A 23,201-nucleotide genomic window follows, 5' to 3' on the forward strand; every position below is an offset into this window, starting at 1 on the left:
CATGATGTGTGTGTGTGTGTGTGTATATATATATTATATATATATATATATATATATATATATAGTATAGTAGATATTAAGTTTGTCAAGCATTGGGGTGGTTTCATGACAGCTGGGACATTTTAACTTTAACCTGACTTCATTGAGAGGGACCAACCTAATAACTTTTTCTTACAAGATTCAGCCTAACACCACATAATCCATGGTTGAATCTAAGGACGCGTTAACTGTGCACCAGCCGCTTTTACCCTTTGTTACTGAAGATACCTGATGAGTTCATAATGCATGGCAACATCAGTGACCCAAAATGCGCAACTCTGCTGCAACCTTTCATGTTTGTAAATAATGAATACTCTCTGTGAAGCTATGTACACAATCGGTCAAGTACATGGATTAAATACTTTTTTCTTTGCTATAGAGAATCACATCCAAAATGTGGAATGACATTGAGCTTTTAGCAAATGATGACACTGGAAGTTGCCGCCTCAATATTGATTCACGACAGGAAAGTGGAACTGCTTTATACCAAGTGGACACACTTCTCAAGATCTCATCGTCAGAGCAGGTAAAAGGAATGTTATATGTCAATCTTCTATATCTAACATTGGATTACAGTGTTTTTGATAAACTACATAGCTGCTTATATTTAATAAATATGAATTATGTTTTCAAACTGAAATAACTTTATACCGGTATATATTATAAAACCCTTCCTGGATTTTCTGCAAAACATACAACACAAAAATGTATTTGCAGGAGTTGAAAATATTTTTCTAATTGAAGCACTAGGTATCGTGGTTTGCTGTCATTAGTGGTGGCGATTGTGTGCCTTCATTAGACAAATCAATGTTGGGTCCCCAGTCAGCCACACTCCCCTATGGGAAAATGCAACCCCTTCCTTCCCTCCGCAGCCTTACATTAGTAGGAGGGGCAGATCTTCTTGCCCCCCAAAAATAGAATCACTGACGTCTTTAAGGGGAGCCTACCTCCCTGCATTAAAAGTATTTAAGGATTTGGCATAATTTTCAATGTGTGCAATACTGTGTCCAAATAACCATTTTACATTGAAAAAGTGTTTTACATGTGTACACGTACATAAAAAGTACAATGTGTGTGAAAAATCTTTAATTTCGATTGGCATATTTTACACTTTCATATACCTATATAATAATATAATTGTCTGTTATACGCTCCTTATCTTTTCTTTCTTCATCATTCAAGGTGTTATCCAGCCCCAAACTTTATGCCTGCAATTCAAGTGAAGGATGTATAGTTGTTGCAGACAGATCTGTATCACTTCTTGACAGCATATGTCAGTCTCTGCTTCTACAGCTACAGTTTGGTGAGTGTAATATGTGAAGGGAAATATTTGGAGGTTGTATCTGTTTATATTCCAGTGTCCATTACAAATAGTGTTTTTTATGTCTTGTTTAATTAAGAAGCATAAAGCAGTAGCGCTGGTTTTAAGAATTATTGTCACAAAAAACCATAGGTAAGGGATAGGCTCATGTAGGCCTGAAACAAGTTAGCTTATGCTTCTATATGTAATCAAAATAGGTACTTGAACTTTAGAGTATATGTTCTTCTGTATGTCACAATGTACTTTTTGCTTTTAGATACTGAAGTAGAGGTTGTTGGCCTGTGCTGTGAAGGACAATTTCTTTTAGTTGGTGAAAGAAATGGCAATATTCACCTCATTCATGTACAATCTAGGCAAATACTAATTACAAAGGTAAATGCACTTGTTTGTTTCATGATGCTGGGTCATATTAATAAATAGTGTCTTTTGTTAGACCACTGATGGCTACTACAGTACAGCTTGTGTCAGACGGTAGGTCTCTCTCACTGTGGGATTTTGAAATGAAGTATTGATAGAAATTTAAGGGTTTTTTTTTTCCTGTGTGTACCACTGTTACATATGAACTACACCAGCATTAACAAACCTATGGCACACGTGCCACAACACGCCTGTGTTTTTTTTTTTGTTTTTTTTTAGTACTGGAACCTTTTTTCTTTTGTCAACAAAGCGGGCTACCTCCCTTTTGTGAGTTAGTGCAGTGGTTCCCAAGTTTTATTTATTTTTTGGTCACTAGATGGAGGTTTGATGTCTGCCTGTATTTTTTTTCAGTGCACCATTTAAATGTAATCCTTTTCTCTTTATTTTTTTAAGGTATTTTAAACTTATTATTAATAAACGTTAAGTTTTATTATAATCACCCTCTCTTCTATAGTTGGAATTGTATACTTCAGTTTACATATTGATAAACAAAATATTATTTTCTAATTTACCATAATCATTTTATTTTCCATAGGCATTGATCCAGGGTGTTCCAAAACCCAATTTTCAAACTTATCAAAAGTTGTTGATAGAAAGAGACACATCTGATGAAGGTTGGTAGAATTGAAATCTGTCTAAATAAATTGTTTTGTTGCAATGAATGATTTGTAAACGGCCTCATTATTTCCTTTGATTTAGTCTTAGAAAAATTATTCTATACACTTTTTTTGCACTTAATTTTATAAAGGTTCTTGAAATTAATTTGACTGTTATAGGCAGATTTTTTCCCCATGAAAACTATAGTGCACATTATTGTGCATTTTCTGTCATTGAATGTGCACCTTTCACCCGAAATATATATTTTACAGTACACAGAGTAGACCTATATAATACAGTTGACAGATTAGGACGAGCTTTACACACACACACACACATATATATATATATATATATATATATATATAATTTAAATGAAAGTTCTATTGATTTCTTGATTTTTGCTTTAACTTTTGACTAGTAAATCCAAGCTGTAGATCCAGAAATATTTACGTTTTAATTTAAAAATAAGCGTTTACACCCCAGTTAACGTGTTGGCTGCAAATGTGTACTACAGGCTGCTAAGACATGGCCGTCACTCCCCGTGTTGTTACAGGCGATCCATGTAGTGCTAGAGAGCTGCAATCACTGCTCTGTTACTGCAGGGGATATTTTTTTTAATTTAACCTAATAGACCCCCTTAGAACAGCTGAAGGGGGTGATGGGGCTATCAAGAGGCCCTTATCTGACCTCTTAATAGCCAAATTCGCTTACCTTGGTTCCCTAGCCGTCTCCCATGGGCGCCAGTACGTGAAGTCACATGATTGGGTTTTGTTATATAATGTGACGGGCTAGAAGAGAGCTTTTATGTAAGTAGGAGATTGTAAAGGACAGTTTTCCGTGTGACTATTGGGTTAGCTATGGGTACAACACAACTGCCCCAGTTATCATTAATCAATGGTGTTATGTGCAGGACAGAATGAAATAGGCTCTGTCTTGTTGAGCAACCATTATCTTACGTGGAAGTGAAAGGTACAGAGCTGGTAAGAGTGCCAGATTTATTGCTAACAGTTTCTTATGTTTGTACAGTATTGGCCAAAGGTTTTGAGAATGACACAAGTATTGGTCTTCGAAAAGTTTGCTGCTGCAGTGTTCTTAGATATTTTTGTCAGATGTTACTATGGTATACGAAAGTATAATTACAAGCATTTCATATTCTGACTGGGAGCTGGTTTAGTTAGCCAGTTGATCATTAGCTAGTGAGAGAGCTGACACCTACCGGAGGGGCTGTGGCGTAGAGAAAAAAACCCAAGAGCTTCTGTCTAGACCCTGCTTGAATCTCCAATTGTTCCTCTGCTGACTGATCTCACGCGGTTTCTCCCACTTCAAAAAAATGAAAAAGACAATTATAAGAAAAAATGAAATATAAATTAATAAATAAATAAACTTTACGGTGAACCCAGTGATGTCATAGTGAGATTACTGGCATCTGTAAGGTATGAGAAATCCACACAAAAGAATTGCCCCAATATCATTTAGCCCTACAGCCACAAGTAAACAATTTATTTAATAAAACAAAACAAAAAAACTACCCCTTAAACCTGTATCATTAAAAAAGACTCAGTATTTGGTAAAATGTAAGGGACTTATGTGGGCATAAAATGTAGAACATAACATAAATAGATATAATAGAAATAAAGTATGTATATGAGGTATTACTGGAATCAGGGGATTTTGCAGAACATAAAACAAACTAAAAAAGCGGGTACCCCGGATTTCACAACTTTCATACTATTGTGCTATAGGCCTTGCATATAGTAACATCAATATATTTGTTACCATGTGCAATACAGTCACATTTTCACTATGGAGTATTTACTCATACATTGTACATACATTGTAAATAAGGGCAATTTACTTTTCCAACCAATTCAGTTTTCATGGGTGACTCTAGTCCTATACATATTCCTCTCATTACAGTTTTATCACCTAACTGCCTCTTTTTCTGGGGTAGTAATATCTTCTTTCCCATTTATCTTATAGGAGTGTATAATATATTTGTCCTGACAAATGGAGGACTCTACTGCATTATGTACTTCCATCTTGAGAGGATTAATAAGGGTATGTGTATTGTTTATGAACCAAAACTTTTAATATTGCTTAAACCAGTGTGGTCACTTTTACCAAAACCTACATTTTACAGTGTTATACACCAAATAAACCCATGATGCTTAACAGCCTAAAATAAGCAATGGGGCAATGTTCCTGTTCTGGATCTACATGGCATAGCCTTCTCTATTATTTGTACCCTATAGCTAGGTTGCTGATTGTTATTGGTAGCTTTAACAAATGTCTTTAATTATGCCCAAAGTTGTGACCGTTTACTGGCTTTTTTTATTTTAAGAAAAATGCTAATGTTTCTGCTATTCCATATTGTATATATTTAAATTGTAGTTTTAAACATGCTTTTCAAAACTACATATTTTATTTTATGCAGCAATTGAGAATATGGATGTTGGTTCCGCAAAAGAGGTAAATGTCTAAGAAGTTGTCTTAAAAAAAAATAAAAAATGCAGAGCAGTTCAAAATTTATTGACAATACAAAGGGGACATCTCATGGAAAAATACAGTCGTATGCAGTAATATAGTGCATGGCAGAAGAGAACTGGGTTTTGTTTCACGTTATTCCAATTAACTTGGTTTATCTGGCAATCTGGAGGCTGCTATTGTAGGTAGTCGTAATTTATTTAGATTGCAAACCTGACACCACAATGGTTTTGGTACAGCAACTCTAATGGAGTCATGCATATTAAGTTGCTTTGCACATATTCCTTAATTAGTCAAAGGTCCCTCTTGGTGATTAAGACTAAGGTATTGTTTACCACAAGACAATATGATTAGAACTTGTGTTCGTGTATTGGGTTGGGACAAGATAATGGACCCCAAAAAGCAACTGTGCTACTGTTACAAACATTCTGTTTTTTTAACAAGAAAATTACACTTTGTAACTACTTTTAAGTGACAAAAAATAAGTATATTGGGAGCTCTAGTGACTAATGCAGGGAGTTTTTATTGTGGCTATGGATGCTCAATTCAAAACTCATCTGTAAGCATGTGATCTGCTTAATGACACAACCAGGATGCAGAGTATTAATTGTATCTTTAATGTCTGTATCTGTTTACAGTTGGAGGGGAAAATAAAGACCTGCTTCATCTCTACAGAAGAATATCACACAGATGGCTGTTTGAATTTGGTTATTGGAGATCTGACAAGTGACATCCATCTAATTATAGGGGTAAAATACCTGTAGTTCAATGTGAACCTATTTGTTTGCATGGTAAAGGATTTGTCAGTGCATTCTATGGCTACCAGAGCTTTTATAGTTGTTTGACACACACAGCAGTTGGAGAGCTTTACCTGTTGACTACTCCTCATCTGTACAATATTTATGCATATGACAGCTGAGTGTCCTCTCCAAATTAATGTTGTCTTAGTTCTCCTGCACCCCAGCTCATTGGCTTGTATGCGCTAGCTTACCATAGTTTTCGTGTGCTATATCTCCACCAGCCAGCTTCAGTGCCGGCTCTCATGAGAGCTTCAGATTGTCTACCGATATACCCCAAGCACATGTACAAAAAGCATTCCCATTGATTTTAGTGGGATCAGTTTCTTGCCAGTGATTGGCTACTTTAATAAGCCAGTGCTGGCATGAGTAACAGAACATGGTGTGTTGCCGCTATTTCTAAAGGTAAGTGACTGTTTTTTTCTCATTTATAAACAATGTATATTAAAGTACTTACAGAGTACTTTAATATGCATTTGAATGTAATGTAATGTTGGGTTGTATGGGACATTACACTAGTTTTAATTGCCTCTTATTTTTAAAATTCTAAATATACCAGTAATTTGTGTTCCCTGTAGGGTAAAGGTGACTATGTTCTCTCTAAATGGAAGATGGATCCTGTTCAAAAGCACATAGCTGTTCAAAATCTTGAAGATTCAAGTATCATAAGAGGTAGTACTATGATTATTTGCTTACATATGTAATTGTACTTGAGCCGATTTTGTGATTGCTATGTTATCTGTTTTTCAAGTATTAATATTTATGTTTAAAATGAGTTAACAGGAAAAATGTTAGTCCTGCTAAACACAATAAAATGTCTTGTTTTCACAGGAGCAAGAAAGTTTCAGGTGTTGGACAATCTGCTTTTTGTTTTGGATGAAGATGTAAGCTGTGCTTTTTGGTTATTTCTTTAATATAAGTATGCTTAACACAATTTTTCCACAACATTTTATGGCCCAAATGGCTTATCATATTTACACCTTAAATGTAAACAAAAACACTTTTATATGTACATCTGCATAGATAGGATTAATCAAAACGTTCTAAGTAGATCTAGTCTGACATTATGGATATCATGCATACTTAAGTTGCTTTAATAGCTGGTTTTGAAGCTCTAAATATACCATTGATTAGTATGTTTGAAGGGATTGCATTTTAGCTTTTTTTAAATTGTATACAATAAAACGTTTTTCTTGTAGGATATTCTCAGTGTATGGGATGTTTATACCCTAATTTTGATTTGGGACTGGCCAACCTGTCGTATATCAGATTTTCTTCTAACTACAGAAGGAGATTCTTCCTCTTCAGTTACATGGTATATTATTTTTATGTTGTATTGTATAAGGTTGTGTTTTGAATAGCAAATCAGTAATGTGTTTTTGGTGACATTACCATTTTTACGTTTTAGTACATTTATACGTTATTTCTCCTAAATTGCAGAAGACACTCGTCTGCTTTGCATTTTTGTGTTGCAAAATACAGACTGAGAGGACCATGTTTTGAATATTTCAGTAGTTGAGTATACTGTATGTTTCTCAGCTTATTCAGTGTAAGCAATAATGGCAGTAACAAACAAAATAAGGAAAAAACATGGCGGAGATCTTGCAATGGTATTTATTTTTAACTAAGACTTTTGTGCTGGGACACAGTCACATCTGGTATGAGGTGAACCATATGATGTGCTTTGGAGTGTTAACTGTACAAATTTTTCCTGTGATCCAACTTCTGCATCTGTCTTTTTTTTTTTTAATCCAGATATCTAGATCTATGGAAATGTGTAAACTATTAGTATATATAATTGCAGTTAAACAGATGTACACTATATTGTACTAAATGATCTAACTTTTTATTTTATGTGAGATAAAACTTATATGAGCTTACAGTAACTGTATGTTTGTGTTCTATTTTATATCCTTTATAGCCGAAGAGATACAAACCTTAAACTGATAGCGCTGACATGTCCTAATAAAAAACAGGTACGCTTTTGTTTTTCATTTAATATTATTTCAGCAGAACAGATTTGTAAAAGCAAATTATTGGGTTTGTGGGAATGACCCAAAACACTTTTCATAGGCTTGAGTTTCAAAAGGTAACATTTTTGATGTTTATCACCACTATTTTTTCCCGGCGTATAGTGGCAGTACCGTTGGGTTTGCTCTTTCCCTGGGACAAACACTGTAAAAAGATCGAAGGGTTAAGCTCCACCCCCCCCTTACCCTATAACTGCCCGTACCGGCATTGAGTCAGTTCTTTTTTGTCTCGCAGGGACGGACACTTGGGGCTCCGGCTCCTCTGGAAACAGCAAGGATGCTTCGGAACGGTGGAACGCACGCCCGGGTGGCTATGCGTTCCACTGATGATCCGGCCGTGCTACAACGCATGCGCGGTTCGGATCATCCGATTTTGGCGCCAAATTCTAAATTTGGCTGCCTATAAATACTGTGCAAACCTGTCTGACCACAAGAGTGTGTGTCAGGACAGGTTTTGCCGTGTTGTCTGACCCCCCACACGGTTTGTTTGGTGATCTTTATATTGATACACCAAAAAATGTTAACCCCTTCATCTCCAGAGAAGGATAAAATGCCTTCTGCTCCTCCCAAAAAGGCTTCATGCAAGTCTAAACATTTGGCTTGCCGGGGATGTAATACTCCTCTCCCAGACGGCTACAAGAGGAAGACATGCCAGCAGTGTTTAGCAGATATCCTGGCAAAGGAGAAACAGAAGGATATGCAGTCTTTTCTATCCTGGTTCCAGGATAATTTGTCTCAAACATTCCAAGCATTTAAGGAGGCTGCCAAGCCAGCTGTATATGACAAGCCAAGTAAAAAACGCAGGAGAGAGCAAAGTTCATCCACATCAGAGTTGTCATCTGGGGAATCCGGTTTTCTCTCTCAAGAACTGGGAAAATTCGTTAAAGAAGTGAATCATGTATTACTGAATCCAGAAGCTAAGAAAAAGGGTTTTCCAATTTTGCCTCACCTTATGGAATTTGTACAGCGTAAGTGGAAGCATCCAAGTAAGCGAGCTTTTGTTTCAAAGCACTTCAAACTAATTTTTAAGCTTCAAGATGACAGCATATGGGAAGAGCTTCCTAAGGTTGATGTCCAGGTCGCTCAGTTGTCTAAGAAAACTACATTGCCAATTGGAGAAGTTTCCGGCTTAAAAGATACCATGGACAAGAGAGCAGAGACTGCTTATAGAATAATCTTCCAAGCAGCAGGACTTCAAAGCAAAGCAGCATCAGCTGGAGCAGCGGTAGCGAGAGCTCAAGGCTTATGGCTCCAGAAATTGGAAGACCACGTTCTGGAGGATGCAGATAAGGATCTTTCTCAACTTCTTAAAAATTTGAAGCTTTCTAATGAATTTTTGATTGATACGGTGGAAGAATTGGTCAAGCTATCCGCCCGTAATATGGGGCTGTCTACGGTTGCCAGAAGAGCAGTTTGGCTTAGATCCTGGAACGCTGATTCTGCATCTAAATCTTCACTGTGTGATTTACCATTTGAGAGAAAAAAGCTTTTTGGTTCTCCTCTGGAAGAACTTTTGAAACAAATGTCGGACACCAAGAAAGCACTGCCTCAAGATGTTAAGCCTAAATGGAACCGTAGGTCTTTCGGAAACTAAATAAAGACACCAGATTTCACCCTAAAGGAGCTAGACAAGATAGGGCAAGACGGTTCTGACAAAGTAGGAGGTCGCCTTCGGGTGTTTCGGGACAGATGGTTCCAGACTACCAGCAACCCATGGATCCGTCAGATTATATCGGAAGGCTACACCATAATATTTTGCAGGCCTCCGCACAATTTTTTCCTAGTCTCCTCTTACCCATCAGTGAACAAGAATTCTGCATTAATCAGGGCAGCATCAAAACTCCTCAGGCAGGGAGTGATAGAAAACGTTCCAAAGACTCAGCTTTTTCAGGGGGTTTATTCCCGTTTGTTCCTGGTCCCAAAGCCAGGTGGCACCTTTCGTCCCGTATTGGATTTGAAGTTCGTCAACCAACATATTCCTTACCAACACTTCCGTATGGAAACCATCTCTTCTGTTAAATGTCAAATGATTCAGAGAGGGGATTATATGGCTTCCCTAGACCTTCAGGACGCTTACTTACATGTGCCTATAGCCGTAAAGTCAAGAAGATTTCTAAGATTTGCAGTGAACACAAGCCAAGGTCTCCATCACTTTCAATTCAAAGCGCTACCCTTCGGCCTTTCAACCGCGCCAAGAGTCTTCACCAAGATTCTCACCCCTTTGGCGGCAGAACTAAGATTGAGAGGAATAGCTGTGGTCCCATATCTGGACGACTGATTGATAAAAGCTTCATCCGCTGCACAACTCTTAATAGATCTTCAAGTGATGATCAATCTGCTCAAAGACCATGGTTGGCTTCTGAATGTGGCCAAATCAAACTTAAATCCAACAACAGAGATCAAGTTCCTGGGGTTTCGGGTAGACTCAAGATCTCTGTCTTTTTCTTCCAAAAGACAAAGCCAAACGCATTCGGCTAAAGGTCGCAGATCTCCAAGCATACCCCATCTGCTCTTTCAGAAAGGTGATGAGCGTTTTGGGACTTATGACTTCCACCATGCCGGCGGTAGCCTGGGCACAGGCAAGAATGAGGCCTCTCCAATGGCACGTTCTGTCCCACTGGTCAAGAAACGACGAGGACCTAGACAAAGATACAATATCTCAGGAAGTGCTTCGACAATTAGAGTGGTGGATAGTTACCACAGATGCATTCCAGACTCGTTGGGGAGCTTATTTCCAATCTCACACAGCACAAGGGAAGTGGTCAACACAGGAAGCGCGTCAATCCTCGAACTTCAGGGAACTAAATGCTGTCTTCAAGGCCCTAGTATTCTTCAAGCCATGGATATTGGGCAACCCGGTAAAGATTCAATCGGGCAACGCCACAACAGTGGCTTATATAAACAGACAAGGAGATACGAGAGTAACCAGTCTTCAAACTTTATGCACCAACATCATGCTATGGGCACAAAAAATCTAGAAGCTATCTCTGCGGTTCACATCAGAGGTCAGAACAATGTACTAGCAGACGACCTCAGCAGAAACAGATGCTCTCAAGCAGAATGGTCCCTTCATCCGACTATGTTTCAGAAGTTGGTGGCGTTAGTAGGCTTACCAGAAGTGGATCTCATGGCAACAAGACTGAACCGGAAAGTCCCTCTTTTTGCCTCTCTGTACAGAATGGATTGCCCTCCTTTTCTGGATGGATTGGAGATCAAGTGGCAATTCAACCTGGCCTACATCTTCCCTCCGGTGTCGATGATTCCCCGAGTCTTGCTCAAAGTCAAGATGGACAAGGCAAGAGTACTGGCAGTTCTCCCGTTTTGGCCAAACCGGAGCTGGTTTTCAGACCTTTGCCAACTTTCAATAACTTATTGGGAACTTCCGTTGTCCTCGGACGTTTTGGAGACGAAAGGAATTCCGCTCCACATCCTGCGACTGTACAGACTGACGGCTTGGCTGCTGCAAGGCTGATCCTAAAAAATCAAGGTATAGACCCTATTATGACTAATCTCCTCTTGGGTTCAGTAAGACTATCTACATCAAGAATTTATCTGAGAACATGGAGGAAATTTCTGGAATGGTGTCAGTCTCTAGATCTGCAGTCTTCTCCCCCATCCATTCCGGTCATTTTGCGCTTTTTACATGTGGGATTTACAGCAGGCCTCAAGGTGTCTACACTTAAAGGTCAAGTGTCTGCTCTCAGTCATTTCCTGCTACTCGATCTGGCGTCAGATTGCTTAATTCGGAGATTTTTTAAGAGACCTCCGGTTAGATCTTTTTTTCCACCATGGGATCTTACCGTGGTACTCAAAGCTCTGTGTTTGTCTCCGTTTGAGCCTCTCCAAGAGGTGTCGCTAAAATTCCTCTCCCTAAAGACAGCATTTTTAGTAGCTATCACATCAGCACGGCGGATTGGGGAACTCCAGGCTCTCTCAGCCGCTAAAGATTTTCTCATTTTTCATCAAGACAAAGTGGTGATGTATCCCAGACAGTCATTCCTGCCTAAAGTGTTATCTCAGGTTAATATTAACCAACCTATAATCCTGCCGACTTTTTATCCAGATCCTACGACACCAGAAGAAAGTAACTGGCACTCGTTGGATGTTAAGAGAGCTCTTACCATATATTTGGAACGTACCTCTTCTTTTCGTTCATCTGACCATCTGTTTCTTCAGTTCCATGGAAGGTCTTCAGGGCAAGCGGTGTCAAAATCTACGCTGTCCAGATGGCTCACAGATACCATCAGTCTGGCATATGACTCCTGTGGGGCCACGATTCCTCCTCAGATTACGGCTCATTCCACGAGAGCCGTCTCGGTTACCTGGGCCTCCAGGTCTTCGGTCTCTCCGGAGGACATTTGTAAAGCAGCAACATGATCCTCATAGGATACTTTCATCAAACATTACAGGCTGGACATTTCCTCTGCTGCGGTAGCTGAGTTTGGAGGTCAGGTCCTTCACGCAGTCAAGGTCTAACTCCCTCCCTTTTTGGGGGGGGATCTTGCTACATCCCAACGGTACTGCCACTATACGCCGGGAAAAACAGTAATTTTACTCACCGTAAATTCTCTTTTCCCAAGTATAGTGGCAGTACGGGTTTCCCTCCCAAATTTCGTTAATAAAGATAATTGTTTTCCATCCTTTGGTCCTCTTGTTATTTAACTGACTCTCAATGCTGGTACGGGCAGTTATAGGGTAAGGGGGGGTGGAGCTTAACCCTTCGATCTTTTTACAGTGTTTGTCCCGGGGAAAGAGCAAACCCAACGGTACTGCCACGGGAAAAGAGAATTTACGGTGAGTAAAATTGATGGGTTTTTTTTAAATGCTGCCTTATGAGCTTTTGATAAATGCTTATTTTTATTTAGCTGTTTACAGTATTATAAGTGCAATTTACTACTAAGTACAGCGGTATACTGAATGGGGTATAATAGGCAGGGGCGCAACAAAGTTTTTTGGACCTAGGAGCCAGCACCCGCCCCCCCAATCATATTTTTGTTTTCCAGGCCAGGTTTGTTGAGCCTTGCCATAAACTAACATACATTTACACACTCTAACACTATACAGTAACAGACACATGCTAACATGCTCACAAACACTAACATTCTACCCTTGTGCACGCGCGCGCCAACACCGTGCACTAATGCACGCGCGCGCCAACGCCGTGCACTAATGCACGCGCGCGCCAACGCCGTGCACTAATGCACGCGCGCGCCAACGCCGTGCACTAATATACACACGCTGACATAAACACTCATGCTAATGCCACCCTCTAACATAAAGATGTATATATGTGTGTAATATAAAACATATCCATCTTTAATGACATATATATGTGTAGGGAATTAATAGTTTGCAGATATGTAAATATGCATAGTGTTATCTAATACATGCTTAATTGATAGCCAAAGAAAAGAAAAAAAACTCATGGGGAAATCCAGGCAGCCAGCTTGGTGCAGTGTGTGATATGGGTACTGAGAAGTTTTTCTGAATATCTCCATTGAGAAAAAGTACCTAGATAAAGTAGATTTTAATTTGCCTGTGAGTGTTAAGGTTTCGCAAAGGTTGAATTATATGTTATGTGTAGTATGCGTTTATGCTGTGGTTTTTGTTTTGTTTTTTTATTTTGTTTGAACTTCAGTAAGTATAGTGTTATTTTTTTTTCTTTTTACTATTGCACTTTTTTTGCCAGTTGAGAAGCCTTGCAGTTTATTCCTTACCCACCATGAATCATTTGTACTCCGTTGAAGTATCTGATGTAGCAACTCTTGTTCAAACTGGGATCAGTATGGTAGGTTTTAGATCTTATTTGTCCATAGTGCTTATTGGCCAGGCTATTTCTCATAGTCATTATTTATTATTGTATAACATTACTCCAACAAAAACAAGTATCATTTCAAGTGTTGATTTGGCAGTATTAGGCTAGGTTTCCACTTGGGTTTTTGTCCTGCGTTTTTTTTCTTGATGAAAAACGCCAAGAAAACTGCCACTGCGTTTTTCTGCGTTTTGGCGTTTTTTTCTGGAGTTTTTTCTGGCGTTTTAGCCTTTCTGTGGAAATTGCTTTTTTTGACCTTAGGCAGTTTTTCCAGCCTTTACAAGTTAGAATTTTCACCCAGCTAAAAGGGATTAGGATAAATGGCAAGTATCTGCCCCCTGATGTCATTTACTTGGTAGAGTTCTACTTAAACGCCCCGGCGGACCCTTCTGTCTCTTTTCTGTGGTTTGCTTTATTCCGAATGTCTGCTCCTCTAGGAAGATTGGCCCCAAATGATGGTGCAAATTGTTTGCTGTTGCTTTTGGCACGCAGGATCCAGTTGATGCGTCGCGTATGTTTGTTTGTAATGGCATGTTTGTTCCAAATGGTGTAGAATTCAATATGAACTTTGTTTTGTGTGAAACTGTTTGTTTCCAGCCTATTTCTCGTAGGACACACAGATACTGGGTCCATCCTCTGCATTGTAACTGTGGAAAAAACGCCATAAAAAACGCCAAGGCAATAAACCCACATGGCTTTTTCATGGCGTTTTTTCTCTCCCATAGACTTCTATTGGAGAAAAACGCCAAGATTTTCTTGCAAAAAACGCCAGAGTGTCAACATGCTGCGATTTTGAAAAACTGCCACAGAGCCCAAAAAAGCAGAAAAACGCCAAAGAGGACTGAAAAAACGCCAAACAAAAAAACGCCAAGTGGATATGGCATTCTGCGATTTCCTATTGAAGAACAGCTAACATCTGGCTGCTGCGTTTTTTCACCAAAAAAACGCCAGGTGGCGCTATTGGCGTTTTTATGGGCGTTTTTAGCTAAAAAAAACCAAGTGGAAACCTAGCCTTAAGAAAAGTTAACTTCTTATGATGTGATTGTGCTGAACAGGCTAAATTTTTTTTATAAAAGAACATGTAACTAAATCTTACAGTAGTGTGATAATGAGTGTTTTTCTTTACAATTTTAGAACAATAGATGTTTTGTCAGCTAACTGTAATCTTCTAAATACCAGAAACTGTATAGCTTCCAGATTTCACAAATGCTTAGTGCAATAATATTGTTTTAAAGCATGTAAAATGCATTAAAACATGGTTGAAATACCTGCCATGGGTCCACAGCAAGTAAACTTTGTTTACCGTTACAGCGGCCCCTCTTTGACAGTGAATTATTATTGCGTGCCCAGGGATTATTTAAAAAACTAATCTGAGTAGAATCACTTGGTACTCTAGAATAATGTGTATATTAATTTAAGATGAACGTTTAACATATATTTGTCAAAGTGTTTTTTTATATATATATATACAGGATACAATATACCTCTTGGAAGGAATACGTGACAGTCATGAAAGGTATTTTTCATTTAACTGTAAGCAATGCATTCACACATGGCCATTTATTAGTGTTCATTAATTGATAACGTCAGACATTTAATTCTGGAATTTGCCATTCACATTCAAGAGAGTACTACTTGGGTTCTGATGTTAGATTACTTGCTATTTGCCTTCCAAACAAATTTAAAGGCACCCACCAGCCATCATATGCACAGCCTCCTGAGACACCCCACTTGCCCTTCTAGAACAACCACAGCAGCCACAAACCTTCCAAGAAGATACCCACAAATCATGTGTGTCAGGGATGCACACCTTATGTTTTGGGGAAGGGCTGCCTCTAAACTGCCACAAAATATATATTCCCTCAATTAGGGATGAAACAACAAATCGATAAAATCGATAATAATCAATTCTGAAAATAGTTATTTTTTAAACTCCCTTCCTTCTATAATCCGATCTCAAATAGAGATCGGATTATAACTTTATAATCCAGACCCCCCGCAAAGCTGCAGGAGACCTGGATCCTCTCTGCCACCCGGTGAGGGTCTGTGCAAAACGCGCAGACATCCTCCGTAAGGCAGAGTTTTCAGTACTTTTCTGCATACGGAAAAACCAAAGGGTCATATTTGAAAACATTGATGATTAACTGTTATTCTTTTTAGTACACGAGCTAAAGTCTATTTTGTATAGTGAATACATTGTATATGGTCCTTACTTAGTATTTCTGCTCACGGTTGTTGATGTCGCCCCATGTTGCATTCATGCATTTTGTAAATCATCTAGTATTTTAGTATTGAAGTCAATTAATTTATAATGTGTGTTCTCAGGTCACCTGACTCTCCTGTCTCAGTCCTTGCATTGAGATGCTTAACAGAAGCATTACCCGAAAACAGGTAAAATAAATAAATCATATTGCGGCACGCCCTTTTCTCAGTTATGTTAATAAAATCTGAAGATGTTCTATTTTTTCACAAAATATATGAACAGTTTTGTTACACAATACTATAAAAATTCAAACATGAAATTATTAATTTTCTACAGGTTGAGTCGCTTACTGCATAAGCATAAATTTGAGGAAGCAGAAAAGTTTGCTATTCAGTTTGGGCTGGATGTTGAGGTAAAATGTTTTTGTTGCTTATAGTACAAAAAAAACCCCACATACACATGTCTTACTTATTAACCTCTGCTGCCACGAATTCCAGATTTTAAACTGGTTAAGTTTGTGCGTTTATCATCTCTCAATGACATGGTTCTTAAGTTTTTTTGTAGTCATAATAGCTTAAAAGACAATTAAGGGAATACACGGTTTATTCATATATAGTGTATATGTAGTCTCTAGTGCTTTGCTTTCTTGTTTAAGACTATTTTTTTCTTGTTAGCGTTCCATATGATTTACATTCTCGCCTTTGCTTTTCTAGCTTGTTTATAAAGTCAAACTGAATATTGTCTTAGAGAAATTAGCACCTGCATCCATTGGAAGCTATGGCCAAATCTTATGGCAGGAGCTTGTGGATGAAGCGAAACAGAATCTACATAAAATAAAGGTATTTACCTATATGCCTATGTTAGGTTTCTGTCTCATAACATTTATCTGGTATTGTTAATCCCATTCTGTTTCCACTCACAGGACGATAATTTTGTGGTGGAGTACTGTATCAATGCTCCATGGCCAACATATGAAACAACTTTTGATATGCTAAACTATGCCAAAACAAGGGTAAGTGGTTTTCTCCTTTACTTTATTGGCACAAAATGTAGTGAGTTGATAAAACTGTGTTGGGATGGCAATAATACATTTTGAGGTAAATCGGATTTAACCAAATCATAACCATTTATTTCCAGTGGTTACTGCATTTGAAACACTGCTGATTTGTTTTTCTAATCAGGCAACGCAGGTTCATGAAAATACATTGTTTCAGTTATACTTTCCCAGTGCTCCCCAACAGTGACATGGTACAGGTTTGAATCCTGCTGTAATCGGTGACAATGACATCTAGAAAGGGCCACGTGCTTCTCTCACAGATAGACAGAGCATGTAGGGACTGATTCACACAATACCGTATTTTTCGCTCTATAAGACGCACCTGCTGATAAGACGCACCTAGATTTTAGAGGAGAAAAAAAAGGAAAAAATATTTTGAGCTAAAAAATGGGCTAAAATATTTATTACAATAACTGAATAAGCTATGAACACAGTAAGACACACACAGTAAGACACACACAGACACAGTAAGACACACACAGACACAGTGAGACACACACACACACACACAGTAAGACACACACACACACACACACAGTAAGACACACACACACACAGTAAGACACACACACACAAACACAGTAAGACACACACACACAAACACAGTAAGACACACACAGTAAGACCTCCCTCCCTAACCCCCCTTCTCAGTATCTCCCCTCTAACTCCCTAACCCCCCCTTCTCAGGATCTCCCCTCTAACTCCCTAACCCCCCCTTCTCAGGATCTCCCCCCCCCCCCGCCCCGGTCACTTACCTTAAACTCCTGTGTTGGAAGCGTGAGGCGTTTGTCTCGGGTGCCGGCGCTTCACTGCTGAGCGCCGGCGTCTGACGTCATATGCCGGCGCCCAGCGTAAAGCGCCGGCACCCGAGACAAACGCTTCCAACACAGGAGTTGAAGCGCTGAGGCAGGCGGCGGTGGCGGCGGCTGCCGCCAGCAAAGGATTCCTGTATATCTGTCAGGCAGAGGGGCCCGAGAGTTGCCGAGCGGTTGTCTTCAGCAACCGCTCGGCACCCCTTGGGCCCCCCTGACTGGCAGAAATCCAGGACTCCTCTGCTGGCGGCCGCCGCCTGCCTCAGTTGCGACCCCGGATTTATCGGCGTATAACACGCAGGTAGGGTTTAAGCTCCGGATTTTAGTTAAAGTGCGTGTTATACGCCGATAAATACGGTATATCGTTGCCCCCCCCTCCCTCCCTCCCTCCCTCCCTCCCTGCCTGCCTGCCTGCCTGCATGCATCTTTGCTCCATAAGACGCGGCTGATTTTTCATCCTACTTTGGGAGGAAAAAAACTGCGTCTTATGGAGCGAAAAATACGGTATGTGTGCTGGATTGCGAGCCTATCACTTCTGATTATGTATGAATATTATAGATATTTTCATTTTATTGCTTTTGTTGTGCTATAGGTTCTGAAGAAAGATGAGAAGACATTGCCCGCAGTGTCAGAGGAGATCTCGGTGTCCATCACAGATGTAAATAGCTATTACAGTAAAAATGTTTTCCTTTTTTGGCACGATTTTAGACAATTAATATAGCCTTATTTGTATATGAAAAAACTGTACTCCAGCCTTGAATTCTCTTTTTCCCTTTGTTGGAATTAGGGCACTACATTACTTAAAATTTGTCTTAAAACTGAATTGTGTATTTGTGAACTTTGTCCACTTTCATTCGAAAACAAGAAATTTGTAATGTGAGGATGTTTGGTTTTACTGCATACTCAGAGATTGTTGTGTGATATTGAACCAAGGCCCATTTATAGCACTTGAAATAATAACAAATCCTGTGTTACTACCACGGAAGAACCTGTGTTTTGGGGTAGTCTGTGTAATTCTGAAATTAAGAAAGAACTAACTGGTACTTGTTAGTGACCTTTGCTGGGGTTATAACAAAGCTTCAGTGGTAGCTTTTTTTGATGTCCTACTGTTGTACTAATCATACTTTTGTGTTAATTTAGGTCCTGAAAGCCCAGGCTAGGCTTACTACATTTTATGGTGCATTTGGACCTGAGAAGTTCAGGTTAGTAAATGTGGGTTGCCATCCTAAAACTGAAGTAGGTGGAGTATGTGATTCTTGTCTGACCTGGAAAACAAAGGAGAATAAAAAAGAGCAGAGTAGGAGGGGAATTGTTTTTAAGTGCCCTGCCTTAAAAAATGCGTGTATATAGATTATTTTTAGTAAATAATTGTGTATTTCATGAAGAAAAAATATCTCTAATGAAAACAATCAGTAAGTTTCAGTTTTAGGAAATATGTCATTTACATTGTGCAATTCAACCTATATGCTAGTGTCCCTGTAGTATTTTCCACCAGTTATTGAAACACTGTTGATTAAGATTAAAATTTAGTACTAAAAGTAAAGTTTATTTTCTTTCCTTTTCTCCATTATTTTTAATTTATTTTTCACGTTTAAGTGGCATTGCTTGGATAGAATTCCTGAACAATGAAGATATTTTAAAAGATATCTTTTATCAATTAGAAGAGCTGAACTTGCCATGTGCACAGTATCTGTGGCTGAGACATCAGGTAAACCTCGTTACTCTCTCCATTGTTTGTGAGTTTCTTTTTTATGCTTTTATTACGTTCTCGACACATCAAACTTTATTTTTTGCCCAACAGGCAGAATTTGAAAGCAGTTTTAATGAGAAGACACTAGAGAATCTCCTTAATATGATACCTGCAAACATTCCTTCACAAGAATTGTGTCTTTGGTTTAAGAATGTCTTGATTCCGTTTGTGAGGAGGGTTGTTCCTAAAGGACAGGTAAAGAACTGTAACAGTTGGGGTTTTTTGTACTCTGAGTGCTTTATGCATTCTTTTAAAACAAAAAAGAAAACAAAACACCTTACACAGAAGTTATATCTATGCTGCAAAATTCTCTATGACCCTAAATTTCCAGCCACTGGTTGGCTGCTTAAGCTGTCAGTCAGTAGCTTTCAGCACTTAAGCAGCCAATCAGTGACAGGAAAGTGATTCCATAAAAGCCAATGGGAAGACTTTAGACATAATTTAGACATAAGTACTACATGCAGTGTTCTTTATATGCATATAAGCACTTTTTTTTGTATGTAATTCTGTATGTCTATTCTACTCCTCTTTTAGAAAATAATGGCAAAATGGCTTGAACACAGAGCACGAGGCCTAGAGCTGACCGATAAGGTAATATTGTTATGAAAGTGTTTTGTGGGGATTCTGTTGGAACAGTTTGGAGTTCTTAAAGCATATTAAGTTCCAGAGAAATATTATCTTTTTTTTTTTTTTTTACACGCCTTACACCTCAACACTTATAACATATTTTCATTTGACAGGCTAACTGGCCAGAGAACGGGTACCAAATGGCTGAAGTGTATTTTGTATCTAAGAATCCTGCTGACCTTGGTATAGCTTCTTCCTGGCTTTGGGTTCCGTTGGTAAGTAAGGATCAGATTCCTTGGAATTAAACTATAGTTATTTCTAAATATATTTAAATGAGACATGCAATACAAACCTAGTAGAAATGCTATCCTACTTTGCTTTTGTTCTGTTAATGGCACCGAGCAGCAACACAAGAGAAATAAACTGTGAAATGGTCCCTGAGACGCACACAATTCCTTTACAGCAGTCTTGCGGTTAGATGTGCACATGCAGCCGAGAACAACTAAAATTATGCATTCGATAAAAAATGATAATAGGGACTGGAAAGCACCCAAGTATCTCTGGATTCTATTGGTTTTGTCTAAAAGAATCTAGGAGCAACACGTGGACCTTAAATGTTTAAAGTGTCTTGCATTAACATTTAAACATTAAACAGGTTTTTGCAACCCAATTTCTAACCTCCGCAAAACTGTATTAAAAGAAGTCATCGTTCATTATGTTATAGAAAGAAGATGGTGACTGTGAGGAAGTGCATCAGTTAATGAACCTTGTCACAAGTTTACAAGAGTTAGTGGACCTGTACAGGAAGTACAATTGCAGACTTGCCCTGTCTGACTTTGAAAAGGTAAGGCCTGTCCTCTTGTATGAAGTAAATTAAAACTAATAGCGACTACACACATAAATGTTTGATATTACGTAGAAACAGAATTTGACAGCAGATATGAACCATTCGGACCATCTAGTCTACCTTTTTTTCCTGATGTAAACCTGTATCAGTCAACGGTCTGGTCTCAAAGTGAAGATAACTTTTTCTATCCCATGGATGCTTAAATTCTGTGTATTAGCCTCTACCACTTCTGCTGAAAGACTGTTCCATTTATCTACCTCTCTCAGTAAAATAGAACTTCCTTACATCTAAGCCTCTGACCCTCTAGTTTTAGACTATGACCTCTTGTTCTAACACTGCTCTTCCTTTAAAAAAACACTCCCGCGCAGGGCAAAGGGGGTCTACTTTACACCCCAAGTGCATTGCTTTATCAACATTAAATTGCAGCTGCCACAATCTCACAATTCTCCTAATTTACTTACATCAGTTGCAATTGTATTTGTTCTGCCCAGAAGGTCTTACCCTGTTGTAGACCTTTTGTACTGACATCCCTTTCCATTAAGACCTTCTGTAATAAAACTAATATATAGGTCCTAATGCAGATCCTTGAGGTACCCCGGTACTAACAAGTCCTTCCCCTCTCTAGACATGATTACCTACAACCTTCTGCCTCCTGTAGTTTTTTTTTTGTTTTTTTTTTAGTGGGGACATTGTCAAATCTGTTACTGAAATCTAGATAGGCTATATCTACTGCTCATCTCTGGTCTTTTTATCTGAGTCACCCAGTCAAAAAAATGAAGTTAATTTGACAGTACTCTGGGGGTTTCTGATCATGGAAGCTTTATATTACACTGTGGAATTTTAGGAAACTACAACTACTATTGTATTTCGAATGCTGGATAAAGTTTTGGCCCCAGAGCTCATTCCTTCAACTTTGGAAAAAGTAATACGGCCATATATGTATCACCACAACCTTCAAGAGGAGGAACTTTTACTTCAGTACATTAAGGTGAGAATACTTATCTCTTTTATCCATACGTTTCTAGTTATTTATTTATGGGGATCCACCACCACTGCTGCTAAGCACTAGCTCTAAACATCTCAATATTTTCCTATTTAATTTTCTTATAGTAACATAGTAACATAGTTTGTAAGGTTGAAAAAAGACCTAAGTCCATCAAGTTCAACCCTTCTACCTAACCTTCTTATTCTTGATCCAAAAGAAGACAAAAAAACCCTAATTAAGCTACTTCGAATTCTGCCATTGGGGAAAAAATTCCTTCTTGACTCCAAGAGCCGATCGGATTTCTCCTTGGATCAAGAAGCTCTAAAATATTAATGTTATTCTATTTATATCCCTGTATGTCATGCCTTTCTAAGAAACTATTGAGGCCCCTTTTGAAGGTATCTAATGTATTGGATAACACCACCTCCCTAGGAAGTGAATTCCATACCTTTATTGTCCTCACTGTAAATACCGTATTGGCTCGGATATAGGCCGCCCCCGTATATAGGCCGCCCCCTAAAAGTTTGGTGCTTTTTTAAAGAAAAAGCTTTTTTCTTTAAAAAAGCACCAAAAAAACATGCTGCCACTCTGTCCCCCCCCCCCCAGATATGCTGCCACTGCCCCCCCCCGAGATATGCTGCCACTGTCCTCCTCCCCCCCGAGATATGCTGCCACTCTGCCCCCCCCCCGACTCACCAGAGCAGACTCCCGGGTGTCTTGCGGGGCCGGCGGGGGACATCTACGCAATACGAGTATACAAGTTGTATACGCGTATTGCGTAGATGTTCCCCGCCGGCCCTGCAAGACACCCGGGAGTCTGCTCTGGTAAGTCTTGGGGGCAGAGGTAAAACTGTACGTCCCGGGCGTCGGGTGCTAGACCCCGAATATAGGCCGCACCCCCACTTTAAAGACTTAAAGTGGGGGAAAAAAGTGCGGCCTATATTCGAGCCACTACGGTAATTCCTTCCTTTGTCGTCTATGAAACCTGCGCTCTTCCAGTCTCAGAGAGTGACCTCTTTGTATATTTCTGTTAATGAACAGGTCACTGAAGAGCTCTTTATATATCGGCCCTGCATATATTTGTATAATGTTATCATTTCCCTTCTGAGACGCCTTTTTTCTAGCGTATATAATTTTAACTTTTTTAGTCTCTCTTCATAACTGGTATCACCCAATCCCCTTATTAATTTCGTAGCCCTCCTTTGCACTTTTTCTGATTCCATAAAGTCCTTTTTGAGGACCGGTGCCCAGAAATGTACCGCATCTTCAAGGTGAGGTCTTACCAATGACCTGTAAAGAGGCGAGATAATATCCTCCTCCTATATTGAACCTCATCTGCCACTTGCACGCCCGGTCCCCAAAGAAACATCAAGCAAATTATGTAACGTGTACTTCAAGGCCCTTCTCATTCCAATCCATATAACATGCAACTACTTTCAATGAAACAAAGCCATTAGTCAACAGCACAAATGCAGAAAAA

At 39.1% G+C, this 23,201-nt stretch overlaps 1 protein-coding gene across 1 annotated transcript in view; it reads left to right on the forward strand.

Moving 5' to 3' along the window:
* The first annotated feature begins 433 nt into the window (after nt 1-433).
* KNTC1 (kinetochore associated 1) overlaps nt 434-23,201 on the forward strand; it is a 54,301-nt gene continuing 31,533 nt past the window's right edge. Inside the window, exons 1-25 of the mRNA XM_089491023.1 lie at nt 434-565; nt 1,222-1,342; nt 1,617-1,732; nt 2,313-2,391; nt 4,358-4,435; nt 4,812-4,846; nt 5,500-5,610; nt 6,237-6,330; nt 6,490-6,542; nt 6,858-6,988; nt 7,586-7,634; nt 13,378-13,476; nt 14,973-15,016; nt 15,826-15,891; nt 16,040-16,115; nt 16,417-16,542; nt 16,626-16,715; nt 18,165-18,230; nt 18,713-18,774; nt 19,169-19,280; nt 19,374-19,517; nt 19,857-19,913; nt 20,063-20,168; nt 20,621-20,733; nt 21,581-21,724. Coding sequence (XP_089347149.1) covers nt 434-565; nt 1,222-1,342; nt 1,617-1,732; nt 2,313-2,391; nt 4,358-4,435; nt 4,812-4,846; nt 5,500-5,610; nt 6,237-6,330; nt 6,490-6,542; nt 6,858-6,988; nt 7,586-7,634; nt 13,378-13,476; nt 14,973-15,016; nt 15,826-15,891; nt 16,040-16,115; nt 16,417-16,542; nt 16,626-16,715; nt 18,165-18,230; nt 18,713-18,774; nt 19,169-19,280; nt 19,374-19,517; nt 19,857-19,913; nt 20,063-20,168; nt 20,621-20,733; nt 21,581-21,724 — 2,304 coding nt within the window. The remainder of the gene's footprint in view (nt 566-1,221; nt 1,343-1,616; nt 1,733-2,312; nt 2,392-4,357; nt 4,436-4,811; nt 4,847-5,499; nt 5,611-6,236; nt 6,331-6,489; nt 6,543-6,857; nt 6,989-7,585; nt 7,635-13,377; nt 13,477-14,972; nt 15,017-15,825; nt 15,892-16,039; nt 16,116-16,416; nt 16,543-16,625; nt 16,716-18,164; nt 18,231-18,712; nt 18,775-19,168; nt 19,281-19,373; nt 19,518-19,856; nt 19,914-20,062; nt 20,169-20,620; nt 20,734-21,580; nt 21,725-23,201) is intronic.

The sequence above is a fragment of the Sceloporus occidentalis genome, unplaced genomic scaffold, assembly GCF_023333645.1.
Source record: "Sceloporus occidentalis isolate IW3139 unplaced genomic scaffold, rSceOcc1.0.p SCAF_48, whole genome shotgun sequence".
In the NCBI taxonomy this organism is placed as follows: Eukaryota; Metazoa; Chordata; class Lepidosauria; order Squamata; family Phrynosomatidae; genus Sceloporus; species Sceloporus occidentalis.